This window comes from Nematolebias whitei, chromosome 3 (genome assembly GCF_014905685.2).
Source record: "Nematolebias whitei isolate Nwh7 chromosome 3, NemWhi1, whole genome shotgun sequence".
Classification (NCBI taxonomy): domain Eukaryota; kingdom Metazoa; phylum Chordata; class Actinopteri; order Cyprinodontiformes; family Rivulidae; genus Nematolebias; species Nematolebias whitei.
The window spans coordinates 27694869-27721244 of NC_056500.1; the positions used below are offsets into that span (position 1 = coordinate 27694869).

General features: G+C 39.7%; 1 protein-coding gene across 1 annotated transcript; it reads right to left on the minus strand.

Moving 5' to 3' along the window:
- Positions 1-1716: 1716 nt before the first annotated feature.
- Positions 1717-14678, minus strand: rorca (RAR-related orphan receptor C a; the record flags this gene model as incomplete). The annotated part of the gene is given in 8 exon segments (XM_037674760.1): positions 1717-1827; positions 1995-2102; positions 6108-6240; positions 6729-6850; positions 6964-7404; positions 8146-8287; positions 8414-8499; positions 14285-14678. Coding segments are annotated over 8 exon segments (1150 nt in total), but the record flags the coding sequence as incomplete, so codon positions are not given.
- Between the last annotated feature and the right edge of the window lie 11698 nt (positions 14679-26376).

Consider the following 26376-nt stretch of genomic DNA (forward strand, 5'->3'; position numbering starts at 1 on the left):
ATATATTGTACTTAGCAGGACTTCAGGCTTCAGGCAGGCTAAGGCACATCTGAATATGACCAACCTCACTGATGACAGCATTATTCTTTCAAAGTAATTTAAACATAATTTTAACAACAAATATTCCATTTGTCACAATTGTGCATACAGACTGCATTTGTGGGCATGATTAATAAATGTAATCACTAGTAAAAGAATAGATCACATTTTAAAAGTGGGGTTCTGTTTTAATATTTTGAACAATTAATATATAACCTGTGGTAGATAGTCTCAGTTTGAAGTAAGAGTTTAATTTTGACCAGAGTAAAAGGCTACCAAGTAGTACAAGTGGGCTAGTACACTCTCAAATATGCCATATTAGTTTATAGAAATTTTATAAACTAATACATCGTTGTCAATTTGGAATGACGTGATTCTTTACATAAAATTCTATAGTTATTTATGAGAAATATAACAGCAATATCAACTAGCGGTATCCTTTTTGGTGCAGTTTGGGGCAACTGGAGCAAGAATATTATAATATATCTGTTGGAACAACTCTGCAGTGCCAAACCACATGTGCAAGTAATGGTTCACTATTTAGAGTTGACATGAACAGATCTAAAATTGGAAAATAAATTGCTTTAGCTCGTCAATTCAGTCAGAATCAAACCACATTTCTCCAAAGAGCTATCCAGAACAGGTAACATATTGATTTTTCGTAACCTTTCCACTGAATCCCACTTGGGGGTGGTGGTGGTGGTGGTGGTGGGGGGGGGGATCACTTTAACATATAACGAAATAACTACAACAGATGTGAACTATCCCTTCAACTTTTAACAAAAAATAAAAATGTATGTTTTTTTTTCTCTTTGCTGGCCTGTTTCGTTTAACATTGCTCCAGTATTCTGAGCACTCACTAAAATATTCAAACTCTTCCAGGACAAAACTATCACAAACCTTTTCATTATATTACTATTTATTTTAACATTAGCTTTAAAGAAAGTGTTTACTAAATGGGATGTAATAAACACACAAACAGGGAAGTTGTTGGTTTTCATGGCAGCGGTTTGAAGCGCGTCTAACGACGAAACTGCTTCTACGTTCAACAAGGGCAAACAGCTACAGTGGACATTTTTATTTATTTTTAGGAAGAGTCATGCCAGGTAACTAGGATGTAGGTGAGTGGGCGCATCAGGTTGGTTAGTGTTCGCCAGACTTGTGCAACAGCAGCGGTAACACTGTGGGGACTGGAATAAATGCTACACACTAGAGGATGACATTTTTTCGGGAGTACTGAGGGTCACGTGATTCCGGCCGGATTCCGGCCGGATTCCGGCGGGACCGGAGTCAACCTCATTATAACTCACGTGACCGGGACGTGACCGGACTGAAAGCTAACGGGAGCAGACAGGAGCGGGAACCGACCAAAAACCAAAAATTAAAATGAAACAAACAAACAAACAACAACAAAAAAAAAAACGGGCGCAGCTATTTTGTAGTTTTCTTTCAGTAAGCTTTCACTTTAACACAAGTCAAAATGACTACATTTCCCAGGAGTCAACTGTTCCAACCGTAGCTTTTCGCCAAGAGGGTGGGAGGAGCAGCGATGCGGTACACACCCTGTTGAGTTTGTGGTTTGGTCCAAACGTGTGATCGATGCTTTGGTTGTCAGTTACCAGTTTCACGGGTTTTATCACGAACTGGAAGTTAGTAGAAACAGGAACCTTATCTCACCTGGTGACAGCAGCACGGCAGCACTGAAAAGCGCCATCTCCTCCTCAGACATCTGGATACGGCTCAGATTTTTGGCGAAGTCGAACACTGCACTCACAAGGTCGTCGCAACCTTGGGTGGAGAAGATGATGGCCATGAAATGAGATAAATAAATAAATAATCCAAACGGAAAGTATTGACTGCAATTACTGTGACAAACAAGGAAGTCGGAGGGTGATTTCAGGTGACCTGGAATCACCGTCACATTTCTGCAGAATATTTATACGCGGCTGACTTACCAAGAGCTTTAAAAAGCTGAGGAGTGGCAAACTTTCCATTGAAGAGCAACGTATTGTTGATGGGGTTGTAGGCCCGGCACATACGGATCAGAAGAACGTCCATGCAGCCTGTCCACACACAGATACACCCATGAGCTATGTGCAATATGTTGCTTCAAAAAGAAATAAAACAACTTTGGCTACTTTTGAAACAAACAGCTAAACGTGTTGCATGTCACATTAACCAAAACTATTCTTGATGTGAAACTATTCTTGATGAGAATGGCTCGGTGAGTCCAACAGGAACGAGCTCAGCGATAATCTTATTACTAAACGGAGTCAAAGGAGTTTGATGGAGGAGGTGCTGAAATGTCACTTTTAAATGTTCACATCTGGGGCATCTTGTTCCAGCACTGTGCCCAGCAGCTCACAGATCACTGCTGTTGGGCTGCAAGACTAAAATACTTTTACTGGACAAGACAGAATTTACTGGATGACTGAAAAAAACTTAGCTTTGATTAGTTTCTGGTCAGCAGATGATGATTTTGTTCGAACTTTACTGAAAGTAGCTGGTGTACGTAAACCAAAGATTCATTTCAATGTGCCAAAACTACTGCTTTTCATTTGTTAGCTTTAGTTTCGCTAGTTATATAGGTTAGTTTTATTTTGTTTAGTGGCATCACACATGATGTAGGTCAGGCATGTCCAAACTTTTTCATATGTGGGCCAGACCTGTCAAACTGAAAGTACTGATGAAATGAGCCACGAAGAGTTTTAAACATAGACTTTTTTTAAACTTTTAAACTCAACAAAGTGAACAATGTTTTGGAGAAAGGACAAAAGTTCACTAATGCTGGTGGAGAAAGAGTTCTACATTGTTGTAAATCCAAAACATTGAAAGCCTCATTTTTTATTAATTTCATTTGTTGGGTCTATTGTTTTTTTGTTTTCTCATGTTTGGAAAGTTCATTTTAGTCTATCCTCAGGGGAACAGCTGGAAGTCACTAAAACAGATTCATAGAAAGTTCGAAGGATACTTAAAAAGTAGATTAAGTTGTATGTAGATGATGTCACTTTATATTCCTTTAAAATGCCCAGTTTGCTGATCGTTTATGAAATCAACAGCTTTTTTTTTTAAGCTTTAAAAACATTTGCTGTATTTAACCAAGGCTTATCCAAAAGTCTACTTCTTAGTAAGAGTCTGTATGTGTACCATGAAATAAAAAATAAATTTAAATGAATAAACAAATAAACCCTAAAAGTTAAATATAATTGTATAAAAAGGATCACAATTATTTACAGAAGGTCTGCATTTGCATCAGCCTCTTAAGCCTTTGAGCCAGAACTCTACAATTCGTGAAGTTCAACACCTCCAAGGGCCACAAATGGCCCTCGCACCGCACTTTGGACACCCTTCATGTAGAAGCTGATTTTATTCTGCAGTGTGTTTACGCTTTGGCTGGGCGGTCACCCAACACTTTTAAAGTCTACTACATACAAATGAAACTTTATCAACCTGGAACTAGTGACCAAACTTTACGTGCACTTTGAAAACAGCTGCGTGCACGTTCTCTTTCACTGGGACGACATTTTGTTCAAGCTTTAACCTGGCGTCTGAGGACGCTTTGATATTCCGTGTGATGAGAACATCATTTATTTACTGTGATGGTTAGTACTTTATGTGCACACCTCTTTTGCAATTATGAAAATATTTTCTGCTGTTGTTTGCAACAAAAATGTTTACAACACAATATACTGTGGGCGTGAGTTTGGGAAAGCTGCCGGGCCACAGCCCATCAATTCAAATGCAGAACTGTTTTTTGTTTGTGATCATGTGGTTGCCTGAAGGTAGAGTGATGTCCTGGCGTAGGAACCAGCCCAGTTTATTCTTTGTATCACAGCTGATGACTATCGGCTGTGATGCACTTTAATTAAAATGATGTAAAACGTATCAAATGTTTGATTAATGATAAAAACATCACAACTCTTCTTTTACAAGACTTCACATTTTCTACTCAATCTTTGACTTTCTTTCATTTCAAGCACATTATATGAGGGAAAAGTAACGTTTAGTTTTAGGATGTTTTTATAAATGTACCGTGTGTGTTAGTAAAATGTATTGAGAGCTTTAGTTTTGCTTTTGGGTGTTAAATTAAATGAATTCTGTGGAAATGTTATGGATAATTCTTATCTAACTCATAGGCGTCACAACCATTATATGTGAAGGGGACAAGTCCCCCCACATTCCAAAAACGTTCATTTGGACCCCCTCACTTTTTCTATGAAACATTAGTTCAGGCGGCGCAGTTTCTCTTTCTTCCTGAACAAATCCATTCCACTTGATTAATAGGAGAATACTCAAACCACTAAAACTCCACTCCAGGTTTTCCTGGCTACTTCCAACTCTAAACACAGAAGCCTGTTGCCATGGTCACAATATACCATGGTCACAGAATATGGTGTAACACCTGCAGTGTTTCTGTGCGTCTCCTTCTGCTTCGGCAGAAAACGCGCACAGGTGGAGGAGATGGAGACATCTCTGTGTTAGTCGCGCGCGCACACACCTACACACATCATTGTGTCCCCCCCACATTACGGATGCTTCTGACGCCGTTGATCTTACTTGTTGTGGATGGTTCTTTGATTGATCTGAGTTCGCTACAGCTAGCTGTTAATATTTGTGCTTGCAAACAATTTTTAATGCAAATAAACATGCACAGTAGTCCCTCGCTACTTCGCGGTTCGTTTTTCGCGTACTTGCTCTATCGCGGTTTTTCAAAGTAAGATTGGACATGACACACAATTGACTGATTGACGGATGAGACGCACTATCGACATGGAGTTTTTAATTTAAAATAAATTAATTTTAATTATTTAGCACCTGCTGCAGGAGAAGCTTCCTCCTGCAGCGTGTCATATCTTCGCTCTGCAGCGGAGAAGTGGGCGTGGCCAAGAGCTCTGGCAGGTGGCAAAGAGCAGCGAGGCAGAGAGCTGACATCGTGACATTCTGTGCTCTTTTAGAGCGAGTTTAGAAACATTGTATAGAATATTGCAAGAGTGTGGGAATGGTTTAAAATGCATATATAATATACTAAAATAAACTACTACTTACTACTTGTACTACTATTCCTACTTGGTGGTTTTTCACTTATCGCAGGTCTTCAGGGCACGGATCTCCCGTGATAAGCGAGGGACTACTGTACTGTGAAACTGACTGCAATATGAAGGTTTGAGCTTGCATGAAGTGACATTTCTGTGTGATTTGAGTTGTTTTAAAGCAGCAACAACATTTTGGTCTCGACCCCTCTCAGACTAGCCATTAGTTTGTCAATCTATCCAGAATTAAACAACTTTTTTCTCCATGGAGTCCATTCAGAAAAGTTTATACAACAGGACAGATATTAACTGTCCATTATCTTTCAGTATAAACCAACTGTAAAACATTGGAGCTATCTATATAGGAGCTATAGGCTTTTTTGGTTGTTTTTTTTTTTTGCTGAAAGGAGTTCCACATTATGATTGGTTTGTTGTTTTGAAGATGTCGTTGTAAAAAAAACCACATATATTTTAACTTCCTGTTTACATAGATTAGACATACTGTGGAGGTTTACGATTTAAGTTGACATTGTTATGGTGTGATGCAAAGGAAGCAGCATGGAAGAAGCTGTATAATGAAACATATATATCATAAAGCTGTCTAAAAATGGATTGGAATGGGTGCTGGACCAAAAGGGAACACTTTGATTCAAGCACAGAAAAAAACCCTCATGTGTAAAACTTTTTTGCATTGTTTTGGGCTCATTGTTCTTCAGACTAGTTAACCTTTTATAGATGTAAACTCAAAAAGTTACACAAGTACTAAAAACGTTTGGTTGTCTGAAGAAGGGTGCTGCTCCTGAAACACATGAGGTATATTTGATTAGAGGATCGATTTGTTCCTTTGTTATTAAAACAAAGCAGCCATTTTTCAGAGGAAGAACAACCATTCACCTTTTCCAGTCACTCTGCAAGTGATCCACCCCCGACAGCTAACATGACATGTATCTTTTTACCAACTGAGCTTGAACAGACAGTGTTGGCTGTGGAGAACTGATTGTAGCCTGCAGGGCTGAGAAGTTGGTGTCGTGCACTGACCTGCTTTGAGGAGGATAATCTGATCATTCTGACAGAGGTCCATGAATCCAGAGATGCGCTTTGCAAACTCCACTATATACTGGATTGCATTGGTGATGTGCATGGCACACTGCTGCCACATCACCTCAGCTGACTGGAAGAGAAAAGTGCACAGAAAGGTCCCGTGAGGCCAGCAGCTCCTTTCAGACAAGTTGTGTTTCATTGCTTTCTTTGGATTGACGGTTACTGAAATTGAACTGAATGTCTGAGTGACACATTACCCCAAGGTGCACACCCAGAAACACATAAAAATGCCTGTTTAGTGAGAAGACGTTTGATTTTGAAGTGTTGCTGTCATTTAAGTGACTGCCAAACTAAAGCATGCCATTCATCTGCGTAAGTACAAAGGATTTCTCCAGACTGATTTATTGTAGAGATCCGAGATCTGTTTGCCTGTAATTATGACATTTTTTCTAAATAGAAACTTGAAATTTAGAGTTCAGCTTGCAGTTTACTTAAAATCTACAGCATGTTAAGAAGTTAATTAAATACTTTCTTCAAAACTTGGTTGTTCATAAATCCTGTGGATGAGGTTCTGTCATGTGTTTAATTCACTGGAACAGATATGAGTTTAACGCTCACCTTGGTTTGGTACGAGCGGGTTTCTTCTGTGCTGTACAAGCTCCATGCCATCCTCTTCAGCTCCTCTGTGCTGTACTGGCTTGTCTCAACGTGGGACTTCATCACACTCTGGGTTATACGCTCTAAATGAAGGAACATCTCATTTTATCTCTGTATTCAACCCGCATCGCTGATGTTTTAAGAACATATTTAGAGTTCATAACCATTTTTCACAGTCAGTGGAGTTATTACTGACCTATCTCCAGCAGGGAGCAGCCCTCTGGCACAGGGTTGAGGATTGCGTGTGAGAAGAGTCCAGAATCGTGCAACAATTGGTACTCGTGCTTGATACTGTTGTTCCCATCAGCAAAGTCCAAGCTGTTCTGCTCCGGTGAGCTTTGAGAGGATGAGCTGCTGCCTGCACTTCCTCCCAGCATGTCCAGGTTACAGTACTCTCCCCCGCCATCTTCCGGTGTCAGCGGCAGGTCGAAAAGCAAGCCTTCAGGCAGGGTGGTGATGTCATCCAGGTCGCTGAGGGCCGCGCTGGAGCCTCTCCTGTACGTGCAGTTGTGGTCGGCCACTTCACTGTTGTCCTCGCGGGCACCGACTCCGGCACACTCCTGGGACTGTTGGTGTTTCTGGACCTCTGCGTACAGGCTGTCACGCAGCTTTTTGGACATGCGACCAAACTTCACAGCTGCAACAGGACAGTACAGAAATGTAACATTTCTTAACTTTAAAGTGGCATTTTACTCAGCACATGCGAGCATTGGGAGAGTATAAGTACATGAAAGGCCTAGCATTACTTGACTGAATGTGCATCACTGATGGTCTTTCAGAGATTTAGACAAAGTTCAGAGTAAGGGTTGTGACTAACTCTCAGCTGCGAACACTTCAAATTTCAGTTCAATACCTTTAAAAGCGACCGACATAGTCATTATTGTGTTTTCTAAGGCAAACAGCTCATGATAAATGGACAGTATTTATATAGAGCTTTTTATCTTATCAAGATACTCAAAGTGCTTTACAACACAATCTGTGTTCTCATTTACCCATTCATACAGCACTCTACTAGATCTATACAAAGAATAATCAGTGCTTTATCACATTCATGCACCGATGGGACACACATCGGAGGCAATGAGGAGTTCAGTGTCTTGCCCAGAGACACTTTGGCATGTGACTGCTGGAATCAAACCCCCAACTCTTGCATTGGAGGATGACTGCTCTAACCTCTCAGCCACAGCCACCCACACAGCTCATGGCAACCATCTTGACTCAGGTAAACTCCCAAAGTTAACTAGTAAGCCGCACATCCAAGTATAAATTTCTAAGAGTTTCATTATGTCAAGTGGTTTATGGAATATTTTGCTAACAAACACAAACACGCTTTTTAGTGACGAGTTCCAACCAAGTATAACGTGAAAACTGAACTCACCATCGCGGCTCATGCCGAGTGCGAGACATTTCTGCAGCCTGCAGTGCTGACAGCGATTACGGTTGGTCCGGTCAATGAGGCAGTTCCTCTGCCGTGAGCACGAGTACATAGCATTGTTTTGCTGGCTGCGCCGAAAAAAGCCCTGCACAAACACAAAACACAAGCAAGATGTGAACTTTACAAAGGTAGCAAATGGCTGATTCGGTGGTTATTTTGAAGTATTTTACAGTTTTGTATTTTCCTTTTTACAGCTTGGTTCTGAACTCACCTTGCAGCCCTCACAGGTGATGACACCGTAGTGAATGCCTGATGATTTGTCCCCACAGATTTTACAAGGAATTATTTCTATTTGAGCTACAAAGAAAAAGAAAGACGCAAATAGAACATGTCATTAGGTAATTACAGAGGTGTGTTCTTTTAAAACAAACACTCATAAAGTAAAAATGTGCTGTTTTCCATTTTTATCACTAAATACTTTTGAACATCTTCACAGTTGGGTAAACAAAACTTTACGATCTCAATGAACCCTGGCAAAACGTGACACTTTATTTTTCTTATTTTACAAACAATTTGAGCAATCTAATTTAAGAAATGATTGATTAAGTCTATTAAAATAGATACATATTTATAAATCATAATTATTATAATCATTACTCATAAATTATTGTTTAATATTTTAGGTCGTTATTCTAAATGAATATAACCAAACATGGAAATCTCCGCTCACAGGGCCTATTCGTGACAGAAACACTCACTGAACATTCAACGTTTGCTTTTTATTGCAGATATTATCAATAAATCTCTTCAGCCGTATCAAACGAAGCTGGCAGTTTATAACAGATCAATATTTACTCAGCCAAGATTTTCAACACAAATAAGTCCTCCAAGCTTGCTGCGTTCAAAATGATTATTTGATTATTCCAATTTGTGCATTTTTATAGTTTAAAACTTAAGTAATAATAATGAGTGTAAGGAAGGACTGTAAGGAAACCAGAGGAGTGTGAAGAATGCAAACTGAACTGTGTATACATTATAGATCTTGTGCTCATTGTGGAAGCCTGAGCCTTCTTAATCAAGCACAGCCTGTTCTTTTCATTATGCTGTTTGTCTAAGTAGCCGGGCCTCCTCAGCCCCAGAATAGCAGCTCAATTGCATTAGCTTGAAGCCTGGGGTTATAAAGTTTCACAGGCCTCTCTCGCCCTGACGCTCCTCATTCAGGATGAGCAAAATGTTGCACAAAAGAACTGTGCCATGCCAGGTCCATCTGGGAGTACGACTGTAACCAAAGGCGTCGATCGGGGGCCTTCGCCCAGCTCCGATGTCTTCGGGTGTCACGATTAAGATGCTGCCATTTTTAAGTTATTCAAGAAGGAAATAAAAACAAGTGTGAAACCAGTTTACTTTCTAATGCTTTTGCAGCATGAATTGGAACAAGATGAACGCAACTGTTCTTTGAGTTTCAACTACACACCTTGAAAGTAATAAAAACCTTCAAGCAGTCAAAGCGCAGAATTACTATTTGATTCAACCAATCGTAGTGTTTCTCTTTGTTTCAGTCGGTGTTCGCCCAGCACAGACTGAGGCCAAACCAAAACAAACAAGCACATTTATATTTTTATTTCTATGGAGGTTTCATTAATAATTGGAATACTTTTGTTAAACCATGTCCATCTCAACAAAGCAATCAGCACCCATACACCCAGCCCTAATGGTGTTTGTGGCCCACAACTCCAACGAGCTGCCTTCTCATATAAAAATGTTTTACTGCTTGTCCAGCGAGTGCCGAACAATTACTAATGCCTTTTTGCCAGGTCACTCAAGGATATTAGGTAACCTGTTAAATCACAAAATAGGATTTAATGGGTCTTCACGGCTCTCCAGAAAATCAGTTTTCTAAAGGCACTTTGATAAAATACTCAAATCCAATCAATCGTGAGTCACTCTGCGAGCAGAAACGTGTGCGTCACAGACCGAGTGAAAAGCACACAAGGTTACTGACTGACACTGGTCTTTGATTCTGACTTGGGGAACAGAAATACGCCCAATGTTTTCCTCCTGAAATATTCTTTTCCTGCAATGCAAATGGCAGGTTTTTAGCAACTTAGTTTGAAAAATGTCCCAACAAACAAAATGCAACCGAGCGATATAAATAAATAAAGGCCAATGGAAAAAATCCCTTTCTCCACAGCTCCCTTTATCCCCACCCTCCCCTTCTGTCCTCCTCTCTCCCGCCTCCCCACTACAACCTGTTATATAACTCCCATCTGGTGTGTTTCATGAACGCCCTCATTCAGAGGTGGTTGTCTTGGCAACGGGGTGGCCACCCTCTCTGCGCTCTGATTGGCCGCAGAGCTAGAGGCTGCGCTTGTGACTTGTCGCCTCACCTGCCAGTCAGCTGATTGATACAGGCAGAACCAGTGAACAGGAATTGCTCCACTGACACAGTTTCCATTCAGCGAACAGGGATAGATGGGGGGGGGGGGGCTGTGATGGCAAACCTCATCAAAAAGCACAATCTGGTTTCTTGCAGGTTTTAAGGTAGTAGTTAAGGAGAGGACGGATGCATCCATTTGGTTTGGAAAGACAACCCCATGAGAGGAAGCTAGAAGTGTAGAGCCAGATCCAAAAGGTTTTACATGATGTGGTGCAACATCTGGGACTATTTGCACAAACATCTAGCACAGTCAGCTGAAGGCACGGGGACAAATATAGCTCACAGTGGCTGTTCAGCTTGTTGCAGCATGTCAAGCATTTGTGTGAAATTTCAGCTCTGTTTGAGCTGGACCATAAATCTATTTTTACTCTGATGAAATTGGCTGACGGGAGATTTCTTTCTGGTCTGTTGGCTGACGAATGTTGCAAAGTTCAGGCCACCGAACGTCACTGTTTCGTGTCATTAGCAGCATGTTATACGTTTATAACGCTAAAGCAGCGTTGAGTGTGTTTGCTTAAAGGTTTCAAAGATATAGCAAAGCTGTCTGGGTCTGAACAAGAGGTCTCCTTCATTCTGACTTGAGCTTACCCAGAAAACCCTTGAATAATCTTTCTTCCAGGAAAACCAAAATTTAATCATAGCTGGGATCGATGTTGGTTTAGTTCTGCCCCGATGACAAATAATTCTCAGTTTAAATGCAGACAGGTGGTTGATTTGCTTAATATCACTTCTCTTTCTCTACAAAGTTTATTCAAAACATGTTACAATTCAGTAATTTTGGATAGAACTTGAGACGGAAACAATTTTGAAGTTCAAAGGAGACATTTCTGACTTTACACAGGAGAAAATATGAGATCTGTTCAACTATTCAGTGACTGAGTTTCTTCATCAGTGCTGTAAACCTTCAGTTACTGAGACTTTGTCCTCTCATACTCAGCTAATCAGACTCCAAAGTCCTATTTACCTTGCATTTACATTTACCTGCCGTAGTGTGTGTTTAACCTATATTCTTAAAAGAACATCATATAGTGTTGCTGTGCAACGTATCACAAGAGCAGTTTTCCAACAAAGGGACATTGTGCACAAAAGTATATTAATATATGTATGAGGTTGGCCCTCAGGCTATTCATTTTCAGCACTTCCGCCTGCCAATCGTTATGTTTCAGTTTGTGAACCATAATTATGGTTCACATATTGAGATTTGGCGAGGACTCGAATATTTCCTGACGGTAAACTCACACTTTGAAAAATGCATGGCATGAGTAGGGTTTATCTTGATACACCTGAAATCAAAATGTGTTTGTTAAAATCTGCAGGGTTTTAAAAGTTGTCCAATTTTCAGAAGTGAGGGAAGATGCTTGCGGCAAAAAGCAATTCCAGCAGTGTTGTATTCTCTCATATAAACCCTAAAACATTTATTTTTCTCAACTTTTTCATATAGTTATTGTTTTAATAGAGTTTGATGGGCGGCATGCAGTTCCCTGTTTGGAAATTAGAAATTTGCTTTCCTGCTTTTTATTCCTTTAATTGTGCATACTGAACAAAGAAACCATGCCACATGCTGTGATGCTGCACCACTGATAAGAAAAGATGCAATGCATTCATATGACCGTGGCACTCTTTAAGCCTAAACCTCAACGGGCATCTGCAAAAAAAAAAAAAAAAAAAAAAAAAAAACCTCAAACACAGAAATCCAGTTTGAAGTTTGCATTTTTCATCAAACCACAGTGAAACCATCACAATCAAAATCACTTTGAGCTCAAATCTCTCTTGATTTGCTATCTATGTGCATTCTTTGAAAACAGATATCCGCTATCAAAACGGCACCGCATCAAGCCCCAGTGGAGTCTAAACAAATCATAAAGAGTTAATTCATGAATTAATCTCCATCTGCAGTCACAGTCTACATATCACACAGATAGCTCAATAGATTTCAACAGTTTGCTGGTACTGATAGTTATGTGGACTCAACTTTACATAAGAGTAACAGAATCTGAGCCGGCAGTTGTCAGAGGGAAAAGGGCACCTTGGCTGTTAACTTCCCCAAGGCTGTTCTCTCAACAGATATCTGAGGGGGAGCTCAGCGCAGCGATGTCCTTGGAGAGCAGAACGTAAACTCTCCACTTCAAACCTATCACAACTTTATCATCACACTGAAGCTTCTCAAAGCACAGATTGTAGGATTGCTTTATGTGTTTTTTTGTTTTTTTTTTGCTTCAATCACATATACCTCCCAGTTAAAAGTTCACATGAATGAACATTATGAAAAACTAAATAAAAGCTATTGGTTATGCATTTTAACTGCTCTTATTTTTCCCATATATTGTAATTTATTATTTTTATTTTTTTTGCCAAGTCGTATGTTTGACTGTAATGACGCTCCCTATTGTTCAATGGTTCTCAAAGCTGGGATCCTTCTCCAGTGCTAAAAAAAAAAAGGAATCGTAATTGTTTTGGGGTTTTTTTTGTAACTGAGAAGAATGAATTAAAAATTGCAGCTAGGACTCTCTTCGTTGTCATTACGCCCATGTTTAAATGAATATGTTCTATAACCATACAGTACTTGGGACCTACAAGTCTCATACTATTTTATTTCGATCCTTATCTGAAATGTTTGGGAACCACTGCTCAAGTTGATGTGAGCACCCGCGGACACTGGGATGAACTGAATCCTGCTGTGCTTCATGCAGCTTGCTGTGCCCATATCCTGCTTGTCACAGCAGTGCATGATGCTCATGGCGAAACAAATCTAAAAGGCGAATGCTATTATAAATAGCATATATGTGATTAACAAATCTTTGTGACAGCATTTAACTTGAAAATGATTTTATTTGCAAGTAAATTTGAGCCCTTCGAGTAAAGCTCACATTGAAATACCTTAAAAAGGACTTCCTAGAAAACTTTTTTCAACTATTAGCATTAGTTAATTCATTGGTGATGATGACACAGCACGCCCCCATCCCCCCCCCCCCCCCCACCCCCATTGAACACACACATATACACACTAATCCTCAATGACAAATCTAGGTCAATCACCTCCTGGCCCTCCTTATTCTCACTGGTCACCGTACCCCTGGTACGGACAACACAACACAAACTGACCCATCATCACTGTGATGGAGGGAAATCAAATCACATCTGCACCTTTAAAGCACATCTGCAAGCATTTCCCTTAAACAAGAAGAAGCTAATGGCTGACGCACACAAAACCTTGCTTTAAATTTAAAATAAATTTAATCACGTTTCTCTAAGGGTAAAAAAAAGAAATGATAGATAAATGAAAACAGACTTTTTATTTAGAGATAGCAATCCCTGCTGCAACATGACAGCACATGAATCACTGGGCTCACCTCCCTTCCCTCAGTCTTACATAACTGGAGTCAGCGGCTTACTCATAATAAACAAACAAACTAACAAACAAAATATCACATTATTATGGAGAGCACATCAGAACAGATTGGAATAATTACTTGTGATTTTATGTTAAATAAACCCATGTAAGTTTTAAAGGCTGCAAGTTATTCTTTTAAAATTATTATTATTATTATTATTATTATTATTATTATTATTATTATTATTATTATTGACTATGTTTCTGTGCGCGCCTGCAGCTCGCGCACTTTGGACTTGGACATGGTTGCAAACCAAAAAGTTGTTTTGTGTACAAAAACGAGTAAATGTATACAGAATGCAACAGAAACTCACCTCTCATTTTGGCGGTGAAGTCTAGTCAACTCTTCTGAACATGAATATTTAACTCCAAGCGCAAAAAAAAAAAAAGGAAACAAAATAAAAAATAAACTACCAATGAGCAGTTGTTCTTATGATGAGCTCCAAACCAGAGAGAACTGTCACAACTAATGCTCGCATGGATTCTAGTTTCTCTTCACACTCCGTGAAAGAATAAATAAAAAGAGTGGTTCTGTTGTTGTTGTTGTTTATCCTCCTCTGCAGCTCCTGACTGTTTGTGAATGATCAATCTGAATAGAAGCGCTTCTCCTCCTCCTCGTGTCAGCTCCTTCCAGCTCCGCCGCTCGCTCTAACCCACTTCCAGCGCGTGGACCACGCATGATCCTCACCCCGCGGTCCGCCCGCCTCGTGCCCTGTGAGCTGACGCGCGCGCCACCCTCCTCCTCCCACTTTGCGCGCTTCAAGGAGGCACTCGCGTGGTGGGAAAGTGTGGTCGTGTGTCAGTTTGGAGCGGCAGTCCCTCCACGTGGGAACTAAACAATAATAACACGCGGGGATTTATTTTCTGCATTTATTATAATTATATATATATATATATATATATATAAGTTTTATTTTCCAATGTTATTTGTTTAGAATAAAAAGCTGTTTGGTTCAAAGAAACAAAGTTTAATTCTGAAAAGATTGATGAGCGATGATGCAAACACTTACTAACGCTATTTTGAGAAAGCCTGATTGTGATGCATTACATGGTTACTTACATTACATTATGTGGCTGTTTGTAAATTGAAATTGCAGCAGAAGCAGCTAGCTGTAGCACTTCTGGTGCAGCCTTGAGAGACTATCAGGATTATCATAATATTTCAGCCAGAATAGCAGTGTAATGCTAAATCAGTGGGCTTGTTAATGAGACTGTGAATCTCTGTGAGATGTTTAAGAATTGTTTTAAGAGAGCACTTTGGTCTAGGACACACTGTTAGCTTGTCAGGCTGGTCAAAATTACCCCTCCCCCATACACACACAAATTAAGGCTGTTCAGAGCGAGATGTTTATTTTTCATAACCGTTCCATAAAACCCAACATCAGACAAGTTGAACTATCCCTTAAATGAAATAACATCATGAGACAAGTACCCCTGATACTTAGAAGAAACTTTTAAACCTACATTTGTTCTATCTGGGTGGACTTTGCAAGTTCTCTCCATGCATGCGCGGGTTTGGTTTCCTCCCACAGACCAAAAACATGCATGTTAGGCTGACTGGTATCTCTAAATTAGGTGTGAGAGCTGTTGTTAGTTTCGTTTGTTTCTAGTCCTGTGATGGACTGGTGATGACCCATCCAGGATGTACCTTGCCACTCACACTGATCACTGAAGATCAGCAGCGAGTATCATGTAATCGTGCATGAAAAAGTGAGTAATGAAAATTGATGAAGGGTGGCTGAATATCTTAAAATGAACTGTGATGCAAAGATAAACCACAGATAGACTAAAAAAATGAATGGTTTAAACAAATAAAAATATTTGGTCCAAATAAAAATAGCTTGAGACAAAATGCTATAGAAAATATAAAAGAGATATTTTCACCACACTCAGCATGGGTGTCCCACAAGGCTGTGTGTTGAGCCCATTGCTGTATTCCTCGTACTGTTCACCAACTGGTCACCAATTCATCTCTCAAACAGCACTGTCAAGTAGATGATACCACTATATGGCACATTACTGGAGGAGAGGAAATCCAATGACTGGCAGAATGGTGCTCAGGGGAACAACCTTTCACTGAATATTAACAAAACAAAAGATACGAGTTTGGACTTTAGGATGTTCCTTTTCTATCTGCACAAAAGATCCCCTGCGGAAAGTGTATTAGATGATATCATCTTGCTAATGGCTACTTGAGGAGCAGTGAAGTCTATATAGAAACTGCTAACAACAAAAGGTGTAAAATAGCAAGGATATAGAATTTCAGATATCTTAAATTTTGCATTTATTTCTTGTTGGGCATAAAGACAAGGATAAGGGACGCTGTTCTCAGTGATGAATGTGTGAAATAATACATTTTTACACCACACCCATCAACCAGGTATTGGGTAAAGGTGGTTCATGTTACTACTTTTTTTTAGTGTCTAATACACAAAAATGTTGGAAACTTGGATTGCATCGCAGATATGGAAGAGTCTAAGTTGATTTTCAAATTTTAAATATTGATTTTGTTAACATTAATTTTGGTGAGCACATAGACACATGCACAAGATTACTGAGTGAGGTAAACAACTGGAGGTAAAGTCATGAAAAATGTACAACTACTGTGTTTTAAAACTACAGAGGTTTGAAGTCACACAAGAGAAGAGTTTAAAGTTTGAGAACCACTGAAATAACAGTGTAATCGCTGTATTATTCTGTAAACACATAACTATTCACATATCTATACAACGTTGAGAAGTGAAGCGGTGTCCTTAGTTTTTCTTCAGCTTGTTGCAGGATTGTAAGAACTTGTAATTATATCACCGGATTAACCAACACTAATCTCAGCAGAGGATTTAGGTGCGGACACTTGTTGTTGTGCTGCGTTTGTTTTGCTTTCTGTGTTCACCGTAGTGTTGAGTTCAAAAACAGGTGTAGAATTATTTTTTTCTTGCATCAAATTGGAATAACATTCCAATCATATCTCAGTAACTTTTAAACTATAAATCATATATTTTACAAACAGGTTTTCAGCCTTTATGTTGATCTGGTGAAGGTTTTCTAAAATTCACCAGGTATGTTGTGGTTCCTCTCTTTGCTGCCTGGACGTGTTTGAATTCTCTGAAATAAATCAGTATAGCTGGTGCACAGCACTGGGACAAAATCCATACCCACTGGTAATGGCTCTGATGAAAATAATTGATTTGCCTGCATGGGCGAGATGGTGAGTGTATCATGTAACTTAGGCACAGTTATGAAATGGGGAGAAGAGCGAGATTATGGTAAGTAGGTTAGTGGAACAACACACAGCTTTCGCACCCCTCCCTCCCTTGTCTTATGGGTGAGCATGCGTAGTGAACCCACTCATGTTCTTTCCCACAATGGACACTTTAGTGTCCTGTTGCTTATCAGCAAACACAGTCTTTCAGCATCTCATGTATGTTTTGTAGTGATTGTTCCCGAGTGCTCAAATGTTGCTGAGCATGTGAGACTTTTCGGCCTCTCCCACTTGTTCTGAACTGTACAGTTCCTCAAAATAAAATAAGAAAAACCAAAAGAACACACACACACACACACACACATACAAACAAAGCAGAGGTTATTGTAAAAGACAAAAATACTAGGTTTCCTGCGTTTCAAAGGACACTGCTGTATGCTCCGCAGCTGTAAACTTCCTCGTTCCCTGTTTATGTGTGTTACACAATCCGATTGTTTTCACTTAGATTCTCTTCTGTTGCACCTTGTTGGTTATATTACGCCTCGCATTATGTTCCAAAGCGCTGAGAAACAACCATCCGGTATTTGTCAGCAACGTCACCGACCTCCTGACCCCCAATCTTACATAACCATGGCAATACCTAAATTAGAACACTGAGCATGGAAAGAAGCGGGCGCTTAGCGCTACACACACAGACATGTAGCGCTCAACCAGCTTTCCAGATTAAGGCAGATGAGCGCGTGCGTGCATGTGTGTGTGTGTGTGTGTACGAGTGCGTGCACGTGTGCAGCAAAGAAGCAGAAACTAAAGAACCGATCCCAAAACACCCTGACTCAAACTGAGGTTGTGGTAATGATCCTCTCACAGTTTGGACTTTCAGAATTTGGTACGTAATTGCAATGACAACTTAATAACCCAAATTGGCCTCTGCCCGGTGTTGCATAAAGCCCAGTACACTGAGAGGATTATTTTAGTATCCAGGCTCTGGCTTCAATAATCCTCTCTCCTCTCCTCGCCCTCATCCCTCTAAACCCGCTCCCTTCTCCTCTTTCAGATGCCCTCTAATCTCTCGCACTTGGGCTGTGCAGCTGTAATCTGGTTTGTACCCATCATTCACCTGAACCAAGTTTGAATCAATAGGTTACTGGGCCAGGAAAGAAGGTACCCCACCTTTATATCTATCTAATACTGTCTGTAATCCTTGCAGTCTCCTTCCACAATGTGCAGCGATGGCCTTGCTGCTGTTTGGCATTTGAGGGCTATTGTCAGTGATAAGACTTTTAGGATAAGTGAAGAAGCCATAGATGAATAAACACTGGGATTGCAACGCTCCGATGGAGATATTTCTATCACATTTTCTCAGTAACTAAGGATTTTCAGTGCTTGTGAAATGATAAATTTTCATCTGGAGCTGTCCTGATAAAGAGCACAGGGATGATGCATTCATTATTTTATTAAGACTATGCCTCTTTTTGATTCACTGATCGGTGACGGACCCGAGCAAGCTCTGAAAATTTATTTGACCGCATATAAATATCCAGAAACTGGCAGTAAAATCCACGGGCTAGAACTTTTGGGTAGTTTATTTGTAATATGAGTTATTTTCACAGACCAGGTTTAAGCAGGCTTAAATGCGTACAGGTGCACAATCAATTTGGGAATTACCCCGAGACAAATCTTCAAAACAATCATCCATCAGCTGATGATAGTTTCACTTTTTGTGTTTTCTGTTGGGTTAAAAAAAATTCTACTGGAATCTTTAAAACGTTCTTTGCTGAATTAATCAGTCATCCACATGTACACCGACTTCACAGGAAGCTTTAATGCTATTGTGTAACAAAATAAAACTTGTCCCATTATGTCACTGGTGGGTCTTCGGTAAGGTCCTGTTCTGTGAAATTCTGCTCGTTTGGGTTGATTTCTATCTGACATCACCCCAGACTGCTCTGACTGACTTTCATGTGAAACGTTTATACAATTTCAACCTGTTGACATTTCTACGGGTTCTGAGTGCACTCACAGCAGCATGCTCTGTTCAGACATTTACACTGTGAGCTCCAGCAGCTTTGTGGAGCTACCAGTCACATACCAGTCAAACTAATACTCATAGCAATTTTGATGTGATCTCAAAAAAATTTCCTTTTTGTCACGATGGGAAACAATAAAAATGAAAATTTCAACATTAGAACCACTACAATCAAATATGAACATTAAATTTATGTTTTTTTTTTTGTTTTGTTTTTTTACCAAAAATGAATAATTGTATAAACAGAAGTAGGTTGTGAAATAGACAGCAGGGAGTGGTGGCGCAGCGGTTAGAGAAGGTTAGCTTGTGATTGGAAGGTCACCAGATTGATTCCCCAGACTGAAACACCCCCACCTGCCTCCACCTTCATTTGCCCCACTCTGTGCCCTTGAGCAAGGCCCTTAACCTCCACCATCTGCTCCTCCGGGCACACTAGATGGCAGCTCTGCTCCACACAGAGGGCTGTGGTAGCTCGGTGGTCTGTAATGCGTCATGAAGGGCATCTGGCAGAAAAATAGTTTCCAAGTCTTCGTGTGAGTTAGTTCGCTGTAGCGACCCCTGAAGAAGGGAGCAGCTGAAAAAAACATTTATTTTTTGACAGGAGGAACCACTCCATAAAGTCCTTAGCATGCATAGCCTTTCTGAAAAATTGAACAAAACTCAAGTCTTCTAAGACTGATAAGAATAGAGACATTAAATTTCTGCTGTTGATGAACATTGCTGCCCAGTTGAAAGTCACAGCAATGGAGTTATCACTAAATGTCAAATGGGTGAGAGATGAAAACTGCCTTAGTGGGGGACAGAAAAAAAGTCTGTTTTTCTGGCTTGGTTCATTTGGTAGACCATTGAATGAGATTTTAAGGACCACCTAAACCCGAGGCTCAATGGGATTGAAGTAACAAATGGCGCAGCACGGTGGCGCAGTTGGTAGAGCTGCTGTCTCCCGGCGAGCAGGTTGCCCCGGTTCAAATCCCAGACCGGGGGCCTTTCTGGGTGGAGTTTGCATGTTCTCTCCGTGCATGCGTGGGTTTTCTCCGGTTACTCCAGTTTCCTCCCACAGACCAAAAACATGCATGTGAAACTGGTTGGTAACTCTAAATTGTCCCTAGGTGTGAGTGAGAGAGTGAATAATTGTTTGTCTCGTTTGTCTCGGTGATGGACTGGAGACCTGTCCAGGGTGTCCCCACCTCTCACACAGTGACAGCTGGACATGGGCACCAGTGACCCCCGCAACCCAAAAAGGAGGAAGCGGGTAAAGATGATGGAGGGATCAGATGGACGGATGAAGGAACAAACGTTTAAAAAAAAATGTCTACTTCAATTTGTGCTCAGTTTATCTATATACTGTATATATATATATATATATATATATATATATATATATATAAAGTAAATAAATAAACACTGACAAATTGTTATTTCCACAGTCCTGTGCTCTAATAAAACCTCATCAGCTGCATGACTGTACATGTGGCAGGTTGAACTAGATGTGCAGGAAAACCTCAACAAATTCACGACTCTGCCCTTGGTTCAAGTTTGACTCTGCATTCCTGTGCAGCTGTTCACACCAGAGAAGGCTGGATCTACTGAGCTGCACATTAGCTTCACATCCTGACAAGCAATATTTAAACAATGGGCATCCAATTAAAGCTGACATTTAGCTTGATGTATACGTCCAAGGTCCTTCCGCTCTCACTGTTTTTCCTGTTTATTATTAATACTTGTCTGCTTCGTGGTGACAGGAAGCACCGGCTGCAGGCCTTTTCAGAGTTCAGACAGGGATTTGATGAAACGATAGAGAAACAAACATCAATTCAGAAAGCCTAATAGATGATGCTGGGACCTAGATGAGATTAAAGCAGAGATTACATCTGTGAGATAAAAATGAAGCCATGGGGGAATATTAATTAAGAAAGGATCAGGACGAGCCACTGCAGCCCACTGAGGCTCATATTTATCTTCTCACGATGATTTTATTGACCGAAGATCATATATTCAGTGTGAACCAGATTATAAATCAGCGCTGCGGTCTGAAACACAAGTTGTAGACTTATGAATTATTCTTCAACACAAAGTTGCTCCAAGAAAGATTTTGAGTTTTCTTATTGCTACCCTGCTCAATCTTTTTGTCCTCTATCATGTTGTGTAAGAATTACCTGTAATTTAACCGATATTTAATAGGAAATTGATTTTAATTTTTACCAGTAATCAGATAATTAATGTTATTTACTTACTTTTTATATATGAATGTTTCTGTTCGATGCCCTGTGAGATGACTTCTGTTGTGACTTGGTGCTATATAAATAAACTGAATTGAATTGAGTTTAATTTTGCCGAAACGAGAGAGAAAACCCAGCCATCTTTGGAGCTTTCAGGCACACCTTAAACAGGTCATGGAAGGATTTTACATGTTTGAACTTGCATTTTGAAACATTTTATAATTTCCACACCATCACGGATGAGTTGAATGATTTTTACATTTTGTTTTATGTTCAAGTAACAGCTGATGATGCCCTACTTCAACTTTTGATTTGGTCAAATGTCTAATCCTTTGAAACTGTCTGATTTTTCTCACACAATTTCTTTTGATACGTGCAAAAAAACTGGAAGTGAGGGATCTTTTAAACTTGTCAAATCTGTTACATAAAGCCCTGCAGAAACATAAAACCTCTGTGTGAAGGGATACTGGAGTCCTCTGCTGCTCACCTTTGCAGATATTTTAAGTTCTGACTTATATTTTTTGCACAGACTCGTTTGGTTTGTGACATACTTCTGAGTTTGGGTTCTTGTCTGCCACTCATTAGCTTGGCACTCAGGGAGTGTCAGACACAAGTGTTTGGTTACCATGGTGATTAAATGAGTCATTGGTAGTAGCTTTAACATTGCCTTTGATTCTGGATTCTCTTTACCTTTTTTATACAGTTTATTCTTTAAAATTAGAACATTTTTGTTAGATGAATCAGTGGTTCCCAACTCTGGTCCTTGAGGAACACCATCCAGCATGTTTTAGTTGTTTCTCTGCTCCAGCACATCTGATTCAGTGATTTAATTACTTCCTCGTGTTCTGCAGGTGCCTGTAAATCACCCATTTGTTAAAATCAAGTGCATTAGAGCAGAGAAACAACTAAAACATGCAAGATGGTGTTCCTCAAGGACCCTGGTTGGGAGCCCCTGGATTAGATCATGACAAAGCAGTGCTAGAACTCTGAGCAGCTGCAGTCCCTTTAAAATATTTTCAGAAATATTTTCGTTTCTTTTCCTCTTTTCATGACTCTTCTCGCTTCATTTGCTTTGACTTCTCTCAACATTTTCACAGTGTTTAAATAAGACACAAGAATCTTATTCTTCACTTTTGCGCTGGCGTTAAAACAAATAAATTGAGAGAAAGACAAAGGACTAAACCTCTGTTTATGTCTATTCATGTCTACATATTTCTCTTTGTGCTTTTGTTTTTCTAACGTAAAGTAAAGCCAGGTCCTCTGGATGGTTTATTTTCGTTGAAACGTTTTGTCTTTCATCCAAACAATTTCATCAGTCTGAGGAGCTGCAACAAACTCAGTCTTATAAATAGCACCTTCGGTTCAACTACTTAGATGGTGCTCAGATGGTTTCTGGAGTCCATCCTCTCCCCCGCCGACTCGTCTGAGGCACTAGTTCCACTTGTTCCAAGTCTTTTGGATGAAAGACAAAACATTTCAACAAAAAGAAACCGTCCAAAGGACCTGACTTAACTTTGTCTGATTTTTCTACCTGGATTACTGAGCATGAATCAGGATTTTGCTAACCTCATGTTTCACAATCAGCTTTTAATGTTTTTTAGACTAGTTTTCCAATAAGGAAGAACATTTTTATGTAGACAAATCCATCATATTTTCATTGTATTCTTTTGTGAGGGAGTGTTTTTATAAAATGATTTTCTTGTAAAAGTCAAAGTAAAACACACACAGACACCTTAAACAGATAAGTACCAAGAATACGAAGATGATACTGAAAAGAGATCTCCTGTTTCCACCACTTGCTTCCATGACAACAGCCTTGCAGCCCCTCCACCCCAGCCCTATGGTTTGTCTGTAATGAATCATCTGCCCTGGAGGTGTGGTAACACTCCCAGCAACACATTTAGCACAGACAAGATCTCACACAAGAGTACGTAACAAATCACTTGTGAACACTAACATATCCAACCCCGTTCTGCTCAAATATCATCTCATCTTTACCTCTGTTCACCTTTATTAGGAAAAGAAAACACTCTGTCACAAGAAGATCATTTTTAATGGAATGAGGAATTAAAAAAGGCAGATTATTCCTTTTCCAGGAAAACAATAACACACTTAGTGATTGATGCGTAAATGATTAAGTTACACCTTGCAGTTTATGTGTGTGGGAAGACACAGTGGATCTTTCTTTATGCCAGCCTGTGTTCAGTACGTAAAGTGATATCCCACAAATACATACAACACACTGCGTGTGAGTCGTTTTCAGCTGCTGCACAGAAACAAGAAACCAAATAGAGCTGCTGCTAATTTATTAGCGAGTCAAGTTTAGAGGAACTTCTTGAATATTTTAATTTATGATACTGCATGCTTCCACTTCACTCTGTTTACTAAGCAAAATATAAAAATAAAAAAATCAGCTCCTATGTCATTTTCAGTTCACATTTTATTGTAAACATTTTTTTAAACTAAAAAAATAACAATTGTTTTAAATTCCGCAGATCAAATTTTGAGCATTGAGCACTGAAAATGTCCCTGGATTTGATCCAGCAACTTTTTAGCTGAGAGGTCTGCTCAGCTGCACCACCATACTGCACATTATTCAAACAAATATCTTAAAAATGAAATTTCAGCATTTACTTTAACAATAATAATAACAATAATAATAACAATAATAACAATAATAACAATAATAATAATAATAATAATAATAAAAACAATTAGAGACGCATAAATCAAATTTCCTCCACTAGGGATCAAACCAGGATTCAAACATTGTTAACTTTTCCTACATTTGTATGAATGCTAATTCAACCTTCACACAATAGTTTTGTTTTTTTAATCTTATTTTTAATTGTACTTTTTACAATTTTTATAATCAAAGTACTTCTATACATATGGTGTCATTCATAGTTCCATCAGAACTTTCAGATATTTCCAGCTACAGAGATATAATGTTTGTGTTATGTAACTTTTTTACTGTTAAAAAAATAATGAACTTTAAATTCAAATGTTTTCTTCACAAAATATATAGTTTAAATGAGTTTCAGCATAATTAGTTTATTTGTGTCTTCCTTTACAACATACAGTTCTGCTACTTTTACCTAGCTTTTAATTTTTTATTTTTAGCTAGCATCTTGATACTTTTGTAAGGTTTCTAGTACCACCCAGATAAATACTGACCAAAGCAAACAGACCAAGACAAGGGAAATGTTTAACAGTGTTTATTTACAAAGTGAATGACAACACTTGTGAGGTGACTTCACAGAGAGGGGCTGGAACCCTGGAGAGAAAGGAGCAAAATTAAAGCAGGTGACTGCCTGCTTCGGATCAAACAAGAGTAAGACACCGCTGAATCCACGGAACGCGAATGTCCAGTGTCCAACGTAAAACTAAATTGAATGTGGTGTCTTAGGGCAGGATAATGTCCAAAGGAATAGTTCTTACTGTAGGAATGGAAAGTCGATCATGGAGGTGATTATCCAAAAGGTTTCTAGAAGATTCAGTATAATGGGGCAGGTGGTGGAAGGCAAAGAGCAGCTTGAGGTGAACACAAGGAGAGTCGAGAGTAGTTACCATAAGATCCAGGACGCAGGTGGAGTACAGGAGTCAGAGCTGGAGCACTAACTCAAAGATTAATAATTTTAAAGCACAAAGAGCAAATGTTCAGGCGAGGAGCGTATTACTAGAAGGCAGATAATGCATAAGTGTAGAATGAAGTCTTCAGCTGATATTTATACTTCTGCTGTTCATTAGTCCTCAGAGTATCTCAGGTGTGCTTTGGTTGACACCCTCTGGTGTGGGAAGAACAGTGGAGAAAAGGCTGGAAATCCTACAGTACCTTGCCCTCAAACATTGCCTCTTGGCGATCTAAAACGTTTCTCAGAATGATTTAAAAAAAATGTGGCAATACGACTGGGGTCAAGGATGGAGGACCTCGGGATCCATGATCGTTCCTCTGGACCAGTGGTTAATTTGAGCTGGATCCTGCCAGAACAATATCTGGGAACTTTCTCATTTTGACCGCTTGGATCCGGTGTTACTCAAATCTCCGCCCTTAAAAGTCCAAAGTCATTGCACATTTTTATTTTGATTATTAATTAAAGATACAACAAGAGGAAACATTGCCCAATCTGTGGAGTGGATGTTCCGGCCGCACCACGCTCCTGCCCAGCAGAGACGCTGACTGCATGTCCCGCGGGGAGCGTCTTCATCCACCTTCAGCTGTGCGCCCTGCAGTTGTTTTACACACAGCGTCTCCAGACAGCTCTGCAGGACGCGCACATAACTGCTGTGTCAGAACTGCTGCATACATTACCGCGGTGCATAACATTTCAGACATAAAAAATAAGCTTACAGTAAAAAAAATCAATAAATAAATACAAGTGAAATGTTTGATGTGTATTATTCACATTACATCACATATCAAAACAATGGCACTAATTAGTCAAAAATAACAGTGATCAAAATGTCAAAAAGACCATCCAATTTATTATCTAAAATAAATGGTTGGATGGATTGTCCTTAGCTGGACAACTGAGAATTGAAGCACCTGAAGGCATTGGCAATTGAGATTGGAGCAGAACAATGTGCAGGACTGAATTCAGCAGAGTTTGGGTCGAACAGTGTGTGTGTGGGTTGGGGTGGGGGGATTAGGACGTTTGACAGAATAGGAGCTGCATTCACACACAGGCTTGTTAATTGTTGTTGCTCTCTAAAATAATAATTTCAATTCAACCTGTATTTACTATACAGGTTGTCAGTCTCGTTGAGCCTCATCATTTACAAGAGAGACATGCTTTTAATTGATTTAATCAAATGTTTACAGATGTCCTCCTCCCGTATGTCTACAAATCACTGAACAGTTTCGCCACCCCCCCCCCCCCCCATCTCTCTGATCTGCTACAACCGTATGTCCCACCACGTTCCCTGAGGTCAGCGGACCAGTTGCTCCTCACAGTCCCAGGA